At 38.8% G+C, this 13,481-nt stretch overlaps 1 protein-coding gene across 4 annotated transcripts; it reads right to left on the bottom strand.

Moving 5' to 3' along the window:
* Positions 1–4,848: 4,848 nt before the first annotated feature.
* Tac1 (tachykinin precursor 1) lies at positions 4,849–13,242 on the bottom strand. 4 transcript variants are annotated; one of them, XM_069997283.1, is made up of 7 exons: positions 13,030–13,242; positions 12,460–12,591; positions 11,433–11,529; positions 10,917–10,961; positions 10,418–10,441; positions 8,937–8,990; positions 4,849–5,395 (listed from the first exon to the last, which is right to left on the bottom strand). In XM_069997283.1, exons 2-7 carry the CDS (start codon positions 12,580–12,582, stop codon positions 5,346–5,348), a joined length of 393 nt encoding a protein of 130 aa, XP_069853384.1. In that variant the 5' UTR covers positions 12,583–12,591; positions 13,030–13,242; the 3' UTR covers positions 4,849–5,345. The 4 variants fall into 4 exon arrangements, with proteins under 4 accessions (XP_069853384.1, XP_069853386.1, XP_069853385.1 ...); XM_069997285.1 differs by lacking the exon at positions 8,937–8,990; XM_069997284.1 differs by lacking the exon at positions 10,917–10,961.
* Positions 13,243–13,481: the final 239 nt, after the last annotated feature.

Below are 13,481 nucleotides of genomic sequence, written 5' to 3'. Positions count from 1 at the left end.
CATAGAATTCCATTGTGTATATATACCACATTTTCTTGATCTATTCATCTACTGAGGGGCATCTGGGTTGGTTCCATATTTTAACTATGGTAAATAATGCTGTGATAAACATAGTTGTGCTGGTAGCCTTAGTATGGCCTTGTTTCTGATGGGTTGGGTAAATGCCCAAAAGTAGGATTGCTGGGTCATAGACTCTCTGTGGAGTCTTTTGAGGAACCTCCATACTGCTTTCCAAAGTGGTTGAACAAGTGTACACTCCCACCAACAATGAAGTAGGGTTCCTTTCTGGCCACATCCCCTCCAGCGTCTATTGTTATTAGAGTTCTTGATTATAGCCATTCTAACTGGGGTGAGGTGGAATCTCAATGCTGTTTTGATTTGCATTTCTTTTTTTTCTTTTTTTTTGCGGGGGGTCAGGTCGTGGGGCCTGAACTCTGGGCCTAGGCGCTGTCCCTCAGCTCTTCAGCTCAAGGCTAGCGCTCTACCACTTGAGCCACAGCGCCACTTCCGGCTTTTTTCGTTTTTGCTTATGTGGTGCTGAGGAATCAAACCCAGGGCCTCATGCATGTAAGGCAAGCACTCTACCACTGAGCCACCTTCCCAGCTGATTTGCATTTCTTTTATGGCTAGAGAGTTTGAGCATTTCTTCATGTGTGTATTGGCCATCCTTCTTCCTCTTCAGAGAAGTTTCTCTTTAAGTCTTTAGCCCATTTATTTATTGGTCAGTTGTTTCTTTGATGATTTGTTGTTGGGGTATTTAATTTTTTGAGTTCCAAGTATATTTTAGACATGAGACCCTTGTCTATTGTTTGGCTAGTGAAGATCTTCTTCCAATCCGTGGGCTTTCTATTGATCTTGCTAGCTATGTCCTTTGCTATGCAGAAGGTCTGCAGCTTCATACAATCCCATTTGTCCAACCTTTCTTTGATTTATTGTGTTTCTGGATCTCTACTAAGAAAATTTCAGCCTGTGCCAAGGAGACCTAGGGTTTCTCCTATTCCTTTCTGTAATGTTTTCAGGGTGTCTGCTTTGACTCTGAGGTCTTTGATCCATTTGGAGTTGATTCTAATACAGGGTGATATGTAAGGATCTAGCTTTATTTTCCTACAGGTGAATAACCACTTTTGCCAGTACGTTCTTAATAGGTCTGATAAAACTGATCACATTTGTAGGTTTTAATTCATCGTTCTAGTTTTTATTTCCAAAGTTAAAAATGTTTCTTGCTCTCTGTGGATTACTTGTATCTTGCATTTCTTCCTTCTTCTTGACAGCTATGTATTCATCCATTCTTTCAGTTTTGTCTTTTGTACACTTTTAGTTTCTGCACAGAAATCAGCACTTTCTGGAAAAAAGTTCAGAATGCCTATGTGTTATTCTTCAACAAAATAAGAAGTTTAGTATGCATTTATTCTTTGTACACTGGTCCTTCCTTCTTTCCTAGCTGCTATGTGATATGTTGAATTTTATTTCAAAATTGCTTATTTAACACACCTATACACATACACTTTAGCAGTATTCTTTTTTATTTTTATTTATTTATTTTTAGTTGAGATTAGGTGATTACATAAATTTTCCATATTTCACAGTATTGTGGAATAATGATACTTAAAGTCTCAAACACATTTTAACCTTCCTTTTTTATTTTTTAAATTATCTCTATATAGTTGTAGAAAGGAGGTGGCATATAATAAAGCAGTTTATGAACGGATTGCATCTTGATCAGTGTCACCCCTTCAACATTCTTACCTCCCCTACCCTTTTCCCTTCTTTTCTTAGTTTTGTGGTATATACAATGAATTCTTGCCTCCATTTTCTGTTTCCCCCACCATTTTTCTAAAAGATTATATTATCTCCATAGAGTCTTCTATACTTAAGCCAATTGATTTGTTACCACACCATCCAGTGTGTTTACTTACAGATTTATAGGTATATTCTAGCTACTGCAAATGAGGGAAACCATGGAATCTTTGTTCCTCTGGGTCTCAGCATATTTCACTTAATATAACTTTTTCAAAGACTTTCTATTTCCTTAAGAATGGTACAATAGCATTCTTTCTAATAGATGAGTAATAGATGTATACACACTTACTTATGTATGTATATATGTGTGTGTGTATATATATATATATATATATATATATATATATGTTACATTTTCTTGATCCTTCTTCCATTGAAGGGCATCTGGGCTGATTCCATATCTTGGCTATGGTGAATAGTGTTCTAATGAACAGGGTTGTGCTGATGGCTTTACTGTAACCTTGTTTGTGTTCCATTGGATGAATGCCCAGGAGTGGAATTGTTGGATCATAGAGTGTTTAGTTTTGTTTAGTTTAGTATGTTTAGTTTTGTTGAGGAAATTCCTATTGCTTTCCAGAGTGGTTGAGCAAGCTTACATTCCCACTAATAGTGTATTAGATTCCCTTTTGGCCAAGTACTCTTCACTATCTGTTGTTTGTTTTAGCAGTATTCTGAAAATGATTTTTTAAACTGTTCTTAAAATATTTTCTTTGTTCATTGTTTCTAGTTAATTATGTCTTCCTAGATTTTGCTTTCTTGTAGTAGCAATTCCTCTAGTAATTCCTTCAAAGAAGGTGGGTATAAATTTTCTGTTTGCAAATGGCTTTAATTTGTGGAAGAAACTGAGTAGCTGAATTATTCCACAGACCCTAACAAGACTTGGGCCTCCACTTTACTAAATCCAACTTGAATTTTAGAAACACTCCTGAAATCTTTCAAATTGAGTGTCATTTCTCTTGACCAATATAAAACAAAACAAAAAAAGAAAGAAAATGAAGCAATCTTTTGGATGGTTTATAATAGAATAAAATATTTCAGAAAGGGTACTGAATAAAGGAAATGTGTCACCAACGAAAGTAATGGTGAATAGTTTATGAGCGCAAATCAAAGCTGCAGCCCTCAACTGCTCTCTATTCACACTGTTATTATGTTCCTGGGCCTGGAGGGCAAACAAGCAAGTGGGAGGTCTCAATGCTGAGTTTCTCCAGGCAACACTGTGGGATTGTGCTGTGGAGATTTACAGAATCTCAGAATCAGGAAGAAGGCAGTAGCTCATGCAGCCAGCAGCAACACAAAGCGCTGCAGAATTTGTGGTATAGCTTTAGATTTATGAGGAAAATACTTAAAAGCTGCACCCAACTGCTGTTATTTAGTGTGCAGGCAAAATTTGAATGGCTAAATATTGGACTTGTTTTCGCAGTGCCAACAGGTAGCATTTTCTGTTCCTCTGTGTGTGTGTGTGTGTGTGTGTGTGTGTGTGTGTGTGTGAGAGAGAGAGAGAGAGAGAGAGAGAGAGAGAGAGAGAGAGAGAGAGAGAGAGAGAGAGAGAGAGAGAGAGAGAGGCTGTATTCAGTTTCACACATCTTCAGGCTTCACATGTATGATTCACTAGCTTAAGTTCTCTGTAATGGGTACTATTGTGGTGCCAATGCTGCTGCTGAGGAAAATAAATAAAGATAAAAGGAATTTTTAATCATCAAAAATCATTAAGCCATGGAACCAGAATTAAATAATTTGACTCTGAAACATTTACTCTTATTCATTATATTGCTCTTCTAGTTACAATAGGGATACAGAAATATATATTATATATATATATATCACTGAAATATTGATTTGTATCTGACAACATACCATATCTGTTGTTCCATGTAATTAAGTATACAATAATGTAATTTTAAATGACTACCATACTTTCTTGTTTAATCAACTTCATAGTTAGGTAGATATTATGTTATTCTGCTATTTCCTCAATAATTCCTTCACTATCCTGATTCCTCTCATATTATAATCTCTGATTCTAACACTTCCATAAGGTTTATTTTGTATATTACCATGATTATGGTAATAATAATGTTAACACTTCTTCACCAAGTGGCTAAATATATGTACAGCTTTAGCTATTTTGATTGATTTTTGTAATTACTTCAGGCAGTTAGAATATTACAAGTGAAACTCTAGATGATTTGCATTTTCTCCACTATATAATTTATAATATTCAAATGTATTATGTAATAAAGAAAATGAAGTTAGAGGTTTTCTTACTAAAAGCAAATCATTTCAGTAAAGACACAGAAGTTTAAATATGCCATGACTCTCCTCTCCTATAAATAGTTTCATTGATGAACAGAAGTCACTAGTACAGGCTAAATTTATAAACTTTTATCTTACTGAATGGTGCTGTTCTTGCACTGTTTTACCACCTGTCACTATTTCACACATGGAACAATCTGAATCACAAGGATACTTATCCATCCTTCTCCCTGGATTAATATATGCACTCCTGTCTCTTAGTTTCCTGTGTTTATTCATCAGGCATCTGCTCAACAGAGCCAGAGTTGTTAGCAATTCACAGGTACTTGTTAGTGGGGCTCATGTGCAATGATACTGGGGTTTAAATAGAGCTGAAGTGGTAATGTGCTGAAGTGAAGGTCTACTCAATAAGGAAATAACTAGTGGAATTCATCTGCAAAATAGGACAGATGTTTATCTGTAACCAGAAATCATGGGCATACTTGACTAGAGTTAGCCTTTACTTTTTTCAGTTTCCAAAAAGCATTTATTTTTTCCCACAAATCATCTTATGCAAATGACTTAACACAAAAATGTGTATGGGGGGGCTCATAGTTATGTATGTGATCATGTATGTAGATGTATTTGTGTATATGAATGAGAACGAGAGAGAAACTGCATTTTAACCAAAACACATTTCATATCTTTATACATTCCATATCTAGTAAGAGAAAGGCTACTGATTTGACATAAATATTAATGAAAGAATACAACAAAAATGCTGAAGATATTTTTTGTTTTATTTAAAATGGGAGCTATCACAACACATCATACAATGAATGAATACATTAGAATCACATTAGAACCTTTAAAAACATCTCTATACAGTCACAGAACATGATACATGCTGCAAGGATACAAACACAAATTGATAGCAGACTCAGTATATTTTCACGAGGAAAGCAATCAGTGGGAGAACAGGAACAGGCAGGAGTGCCCTCCCTTTCAGCAGTAACTCATGCTTCAGAGCAGCCGTTTCTTTCTCTGGAGACTGACTGTCACTAGCAAGTGTTTACAAATGGATTGGATACTGTGCTTTGTTGAGGAATTACCATATCTAACTTTGAGAGAATTATCATTACAACACCAGTTTACAACACACATTGACACAATAAGAAAAATAAACACTTTTTGAGTCTTTAACTCATAACAACTGTTACTAAATAAATAATTATTCATCATAGTGCATGTTTTATTTTACCTTTCATTATCCATTGACACAAATGAAGCTTAATAAATACATTTTACATAGTTTATTTACGTCTTCTTTCATAATTCGGCATTGCACTCCTTTCATAGGCCACTGAAAACAGGAGGAGAAGATGTTTTAAGAGGATTCACTGAAGGAGTCAAAGTTATGGACACATCAGTTAATTTGTGGTAAGGATCTACTCCCCATTCAAAAAGTATTTCTAGGAATTTGATTTGTACATCTTACAATCCTGCCTCATTCTCTATTCTGATTAGAAGATCTGACCATAAATCCTTTGAATTCTTTGGCAATCTACTTTATATAATGTATTTCCAGGATATAGTGCAATGTTGATTTTCAGCAGCTTTCTCTCTCTCTCTCTCTCTCTCTCTCTCTCTTTCTTTCTTTCTTTCTTTCTTTTTCCTTCCTTCCTTCTTTCCTTCTTTCCTTCCTTCCTTCCTTCCTTCCTTCCTTCCTTCCTTCCTTCCTTCCTTCCTTCCTTCCTTCCTTCTTTCCTTCCTTCCTTCCTCCCTCTCTCCCTCCTTCCTTCCCTCGTTCCTTCCTTCCTTCCTTCCTTCCTTCCTTCCTTCCTTCCTTCCTTCCTTCCTTCCTTCCTTCCCTCACTCCCTCCATCCCTCCCTCCCCCCCCTTTCTCTCTTTCTTTCTCTCTTTCTTTCTTTTTCCTTTTTTTTTTTTGGTTGGTAATAGGGCCTGAACTCTGGGCTTGAGCACTGTCTCTCAGCTCTTTAGCTCAAGGCTAGCACTCTACCACTTGAGCCACAGCACAATTTCCATCTTTTTCTGCTTATGTGGTGCTGAGGATTTTCAACAGCTTTTTCAAGCAGATATAGTGCATTATATATAGAAAGAACCAGGCTGAAAGTAACCAATGTTAGTAGGGTAAATGTGAAACATGGGATTTTCATGATAAGATAAGGGTTAAAAAATGAAGAGGCCACAGGTCAAATCTAGCCAACCATTTGTTCTTATAAGGAAAGCTTTATTGGAACCCATACACCTTTGATTTATTTATGTGTTATGTATCATTGCTTTGGCTATAAAATGGCAGACTTGAATAGTAGCTACAGAGATCCCATGACACATAAAGCCTAAAATATTTATGACTTATTCCTTTCAGAAAATGTTTATCTCTGTTTGAGGTATGTGAGGGTCTGTATATTTCAATGATAGATTATCCTTAAGATGAAAAACAACTTCATTTTCCGTATGAAAATGTAAGTCCACAAAATACAGGTCAGTTTAATTTACCTCCTAGCACCCTGACAAGATTAATTACACATCAAAAGGTATATAACACATAAGTTAGTTAGTAATTTATATACTTTGACTCTCTAGATAAAATTGTTAAACTACATTAGTATATTAATCATATATAATTTCATGGGATCTGTAATTCTAAAAGTTAAGGATCAGTCATATAACCAGAGATTTTTTTCATCATCTTAGCTCATACTTTATGTTTCAATTTACATTATACTGAATCTAATGTGCATTTAGAAAACTGATGTTCCCTGTAAAAAATACTGAATTTAAATAAAAAATGAAAAAACACAAAACAGAAAAATGGATTATCAAGAATCAGGAACTCATCTAAATAGTCTTCTCAGTGAGAAGAGTTTATTGAGAGAACAGATGGGTAAAAGGCTCAGAGATATCACATTCCCCCTTCTAACACTGAACTATAAAGTTCACCTATCACTGATGTGAGGTGAACAATAAGCTAAGTGTTTTGCATCAATTATGCATGCAAATCAGAGACAGAACAAGCTGAGTTCTAAATTGACCATTTTTGATGGACAGTGAAGTTCATTTCTCATCCTCTTTTATTAGAAGATCATTAGCACAAGCCAGTTGCTTATAAGCTTTAGGTAAGACAACTTTGTTCCACTCAGAAATGAGATGAATGCTAATTGAAGTACCTAAAGAAAGAGTAATCATTTAGCTGGGACATAATGTCCTCTTCTTCCAAGAGTAGTGCTCCTTATTTAGTCCTTGAGCTCTCTGAAACTACATGCCAACTCCTCTGTGTGTCTGAATTGTTGAGGAGTTGCACATTTATCAGATTATTATAGGGAGCTGTGGCTATGCAAAAAGATAATGATAATCCTGTATCAACAGTATATGTAAAAATCCCCAGTTGATTATACATTGCATCTTTCCTATTTTTTCCTCTTGTATTTTCATAACTAAAATGGAAGAATAAAGTCTTAGTTAAAAATTGATCCCAATTCATTACAGTGCATCCTATTTTTATTATCTATAATTATAGTATTACATATTGTACATCCAATCTGTTCTAACTTGCACAGTACCCATATTGTTTGTGAAGTTAAATATGCTCTGAAAATTTTTATCAGTTTTGGAGATGGATTATTAATGACCTATACCATTATTAAGAGATCCACATGGATGTAAGAGACAAACCAATGTCACTATGGTTTAAATTTGTATTCCATTTCCAAAAGCTGGAACAAAATATATATTTATAAAACAATTGCAATATGTTCATTAGATACACTTAACAACATCTTTAAAATATAAAAATTGAGGAGGCCCACAGTTTTTGCTGAGTAAATACAAAGGTAGTACCAAAAATTTCAAAGTAAAGAAACAGCATAAATACTAGAATGATTATTTTGTGCGAATGCAAATACTCAAGAATAAAATCAGCACAGCCTACAGATATTGTAGGAATAAAAATATTATAAATAAGTAAGAGAATTGCTGATGACTTTCTAGCTAGTTAAGTGAATACTATTTTAATGTAATATGATAAAACAAAGAGAATTTAAATTGCCATTTCAAGGAATTTAGACTAAGATCTCCAAGGTTTGGATGTACTTAAAATTTTGAATTCCATAAAAAACATTATTGAGTTATTTAACCTTGAAAATAATGTGATGAGTAAGAGTGTTTTTTAAAGAGTCTATATATATGTCATAGGAGAATCACATAGAAGATATAAACTAAGGAGAAGAAAAAAATACAACCGTTAGATTAAGTGAAATGATTGCTCAGATTTAAAAATGTATCATGAGAATTTCCTAGGGTTTTGCAGCTGGAGCTAGCTGCACTCAAGGATGACCTAAACATGCTCCTGTATGAAGGGATTGGAATGGATCGTATTACTCTCATCCTCACCAACATCCATCAGGACATTTAAATTTTGACTTCTGTAACTTCATAAAGGGCAAAGTATTTGTATAAGAATTTTGTGTGCTTTGTTTATTTTTTTGCATTGGAATATTACCAAATCTAATGTCTTATAAAATTCTCACATTTCCCTTTGATCCTCTCATCTCTCCCTGCATCCTTCCCTCCCCCCCTTATTTCAGTAAGGTTGAATATTAATTATGGAACAGAACTGTAAGGAGAGGACTAGATCTGACCAAAGATTAAAGGTGGGTATGACTACATGGGGTAGACACTGGTAAAGCTGGTGATTTGAAGGAAATAGATTGACATTAACCAGCTGTGAATCCAGTTTTGGCTAGATTGCTTCCATTAAATGTGCTTGCCAAAAGTACTGATTTAAATATATTATTCCTGTACAATACTTTCAAAACTATACTTGACAAAAATAACAGAAGTAGCTTCGCGATACTATTTTTAGTCATGATTTTATACATACCAGAATTTAAAGCTCTTTTGCCCATTAGTCCAACAAAGGAATCTGTTTTATGCCCTGAAAAAATACATTTAGGGGTATTTTAATATGTATGTCTTTGAGGAAATAAATGGTTATGACTAGTACAAAATAAAGCAAGCTTCTGAATATATGCCTATATAATAAATATATATCTATTTTGAATTTTGACAAGCCCAAAGAAATGACGATTCCTTATAAGTCTTACACATTGCACTAGAACAATAGCTTGAAATTAATTTTGTCAATTCTATATTTAAATGGTAGCACTCTCTTTTATCCTTTTTATATTTTTATCTATTACCTTAAATTTTGACTATTGTTGGTTCTTGAGGTCGCTTTGATTTGAGGAGAGTCAATTTACATTTGGGTGAGAATAATACCCAAGCTATTTCATGATGTGACTGAATATATTATATTTCTTAGCAAGTGACCATTATTAGTTAAATCAGCTCTTTATCCTTGATGACTGCCATCTTCCAAAAGGCCACTATTTTATTAGAAGTTTTTAAAATACTTTTTAAAGGAAAATATATTAATTTTGACATTTGTAGGGTAAATTTGCTTTTATTATATTGAATTTCACTATATATAATTTGCTTGAATAACCAAGTCCTTAGGAAGACAATATGAATAACAATTGTTTATTCTCAAAGATGAACTCTTTATAAAAAGGTTATAATGTTAAGGCTACTGAGAGGATTCCTCTTGGTGTTTTGCTTTATTAGTTGAGAGCAGAGCTTCTCCTGTATTGATGCCTACCCAACCTCTCAGTGAATCAAATCCAAGACAGGGCATGTAACTGGACCCTGTGATTAAAATGGACTCTGGGGACTCCCTATGGACTGGAGTCATTAACAAGGAAACGAGAACTTAATGATCTTCCAGAGCCATAATTCTGCTATCTTCATAGCCCTAAGACAGTGATTTACAGAGTGAGGTTTCCCATTGAAATATGGGATTAGAGCTGCATTTCTATCCATGTTTACCTTCAGTTGTGGATTCCCTATTCAGATAATTCACCCATTCTACTTAATTGGATTCTGGATGTTACCCTCCACATGAGGTCACTGTGGGGGTCATGTCACTGAGTTAAAATATGTCTATAAATTTTGGGGTTCCTGCAGTGTAAGTGCACATGGAGGGTAGAGATGGGAGATGGATGCATGTGATGGACTTCTAACCTTAGTACTAAAATCTGAAACTAGCAGTTTACAGGTGCTAAAGGACTTTCATTTTTGTTTTCTCAATGTACTGCATCTTTTTGGTAAGTATAATATGCCTAAACAACAGATGTTATAATACTACTCATTTATTTAATCATATTGTGGGTGTGTCTGACTTTCTTATATTGTTTTAGTTAAATATATTAGGCCCTTAGTGATGTCTGAAAATAAGATAATACAGTAGAATTTAATATAATTAGCATTAGCATTTGATAAGTGTCAAAACAATTCTGAACTTACTTTTGTGAGAGATCTGGCCATGTCCTAGAAGAAAGTAAAAAAATGTTTATTAAGAAAACTTTTTGAAGAAGTTATGTTGTATCTTTAATAAAGAATTATAAAATAAACTGATCTTCAAAATATGGGATGCTTTATATATGTGTATATATGATAAATAGCAGAACTATAAATAATAGCTAATTACTAATGAAAGCCTAATATTTAAACAAACAGAAAGAATGTTTATTAAATGCTTCTTATGGACCACAGATTCAAATCTAGAGCTGTGGGGTGTTTGAGGCCTGTTATTAAGTGTAAGGCTCTCTCATCTTCTGTCTTTGAGGTTTGCACCCCATTTCAGCTCACATACACACATGCTCACACATACACACACATTGAGAGAGAGACAGAGATGCTATTTCATAAACAGGCCTTAGTAACAGCTTGAGTTCAGCACAATATGTGCTTCACTTTCTTAGGTGTGCATTCACAATAGTAAAATAGTTATAGGAATGTTTACCATAAAGAGCTTTTAACAGGGCCACTTGTTTTTCAATTGAGGAATCTGACAAGAGATGAATTGATATTAACTATTCATACATTCCAGAGATGTGCAATGAACTCAAGGAAAGGAAATATTTCTATCATGCAGCAAGGAGCAGCACATTCGAGCCGAGCCCCAGAGAACGCCCCAAGTCAGTTTCCACATGCCCTAGGTCCACTTAGAGCACACTCCCAGAAGCTCCTGTCTTCTCCCTCTTTGTGATTTGGATTTTTAGTCTGGGAAGTGCTTAACTAAGGATCATTCTTCTTTTCTTGCTTTAATACTGTGACGCAGGAGAAATGAATCTCTCCCTGCATCACTAGGCAGTGTATGTGTCATGGAGTTACAGGCCAGCCCTGCCCTGGGAATCACAACTCCCTTAGGGTGGAAATCTCTACTCAAAAACTGGGAGACACTTGAGCGCTCAGAAACCAGCCAGCAGAAGGGGCCGGTTGCCCCTGAGATCTAGATAAGGACTGTGGCTCATCTCACCAGCATCCCGTTTGCCCATTAATCCGAAGAACTGCTGAGGCTTGGGCCTCCGGGCGATTCTCTGCAGAAGATGCTCAAAGGGTTCTGGTAGCTCCTCCTGGGGAGAAAACAGGGCACAGAGAAATCCACTGTGAGGCGCACAGTGACCCGCACCATTCATTCCCACGGTGCCCTCCAGTGGCTCGAGAGCTGAGGCCGCTTCCCAGGTGCTCTCAGTCTTGGCTTAGAGTGGTCAGAAGGGGCTGTCACGGAGGCCTCTCCCTTCTCCACCCACCCCAGGCCCGCTGCCTCTTCCAGGAAGCCAGCCTCGCCTAGGTGGGAGCAACGCAGCAGCAGTGTCTTCCAACCCTGAGTGCTTTCTGCTGGTCCTTGCATCTTGGACACCCTCACCCACCGAGTGCGCTGCCATCGGGCTTGTTTTGTCTCTGGGATGAATTTGGGGAGCCCCTCCCTGGCCTACATGCCCACAGGTGCCTGCACGTTGGAATTGGGGTGAAGGTGAACATATTTTACAACTGACCCGCAGTAGGCTATTTCCACTTAAGGTGCACTCTCATTCAATGTGATGTCAGGAAATTAGCGTCTCAACCCCCCTTCCGCACTCCCTCCCCCCTCTCCCCACCTCCCTAGCTCTCTTGTTCCAACCGGGCATTTCTAAACGCTCTGGCAATGCACCTGGAGGAAGCCCCTGAAATCTCCCTTACCAGGAGATGACCCCTTGTGGGTTTCCAACCCTGTGAGGGCACGGGCTCATCTGGGACATGCTGCCCCTCACTCATTCAAGGGGTTCCTGGACCCCATAAGCAACCCCCTCAGAAAGGAACTTATTTTCTGCGCCCCAAATCTCCTGCGGGACCCGGGGGATGGCGCCCCATTTCCAACCCACCGTGCGCCTCCAATGCGTCTTTTGGCCATTTCAGTTCCCGCCAGTCTAGCCCGGGTCGCATGGAAGGGGAAGAGAACAGTTTGGGGAGCACGGGAAGAACAGCTCACAGGTCGGATCATGCCGGGCTGGACAGGGTCTCACCTTGATCTGGTTACTGTCCGACCAGTCAGACCAATAATTTAGATCATCGTTGGCACCCATTTCTTCTGCCAACAGCTGAGTGGAGACGAGAAAAAACACGGCCAAAGCCACGAGGATTTTCATGTTGGATTTCTGGAGAGAGTCGGGAGGAAGACCAGAGGAGAGAGGGAAATTACACACCACACACACACCACACACACACACACACACACACACACACACACACACACACACACATCTGGGGGGGGGCATGCAAGAGTTTAGGGGGGCCCCAGAACGAAATTCGGTTCTGATTGTGCCAAGATAAAATCCATCGGAGCTAAACATCCCGCCTGTACCCCAACATTCTCAAATTCTTTTCTCCTTGAGTTTCAGCACCCCAGACCCCCACACCTAGTGACCTCCCCCAGCCCGGGAGACTGCAGGCGGGAGACAAAGGGAGGCAAACCGGTTTCTCTAAGGGGGCTCCAGTGGCACCCGTGCGTGCGCCGCCAGCTGCAGCCCGGGACCGGTGCTCCGGGCTGGGAGAGCCGGGAAGCCCGGGCGGGCGCAGCGGGGCGCGGTACTTACTGCGGCCCACCGGCCCTCGGGGGTGGGAGGGGGTCCGGGGCTCGGTGGGTCGGGTCGCGGTCGGGCGGCTCCGCGCGCGGTGGCTGCGGGGAGGGAGGATCGGCTCCGCGCTCTTTTGCCTGCTCCGGGGCTTCGCGGTATTTATCTCAGGCGTGACGAGCCCGGGGCACCCACGTGACACTCTCCCCACGCGACTTTCTGCTCAATATTTAATTAGCCGCCTCCTCTCCTTTCGCCTGCGTGATCGCGAGTTTCCGAGCTGGTAACCCGTCGGTGTCCGGAACATCTGGACCGGGTCGGGTGCAACGTGACGCAATTTGATCAACTCCAGGTCTGGCCCTCGCTCCCGCGCGGCCGGTGCCCTCCCCCGGGCCATCGGACGCGCCTCCCTCTCCGGCCGGACCCTCTTCCGAGACACCTGCGGTGACTCACCCCACGCCAGCCCGTGACTC

Source organism: Dipodomys merriami, unplaced genomic scaffold (assembly GCF_024711535.1).
Source record: "Dipodomys merriami isolate MVZ:Mamm:240054 unplaced genomic scaffold, mDipMer1.0.p SCAF_5, whole genome shotgun sequence".
Taxonomy (NCBI): domain Eukaryota; kingdom Metazoa; phylum Chordata; class Mammalia; order Rodentia; family Heteromyidae; genus Dipodomys; species Dipodomys merriami.
The sequence above is the reverse complement of the archived record's forward strand: the minus strand, read 5'-3'. Positions and strand labels throughout refer to the sequence as shown.

Coding starts and splice junctions, on each gene's coding strand:
- Tac1 (XM_069997283.1), bottom strand. CDS start 12,582: ATGAAAATCCTCGTGGCTTTGGCCGTGTTTTTTCTCGTCTCCACTCAG. Junction 11,530..12,459: donor CGGACAGTAACCAGATCAAG/GTGAGACCCTGT, acceptor TTTTCTCCCCAG/GAGGAGCTACCAGAACCCTT. Junction 10,962..11,432: donor AATGGGCAAACGGGATGCTG/GTGAGATGAGCC, acceptor ATCTCTTGTCAG/ATTCCTCAATTGAAAAACAA.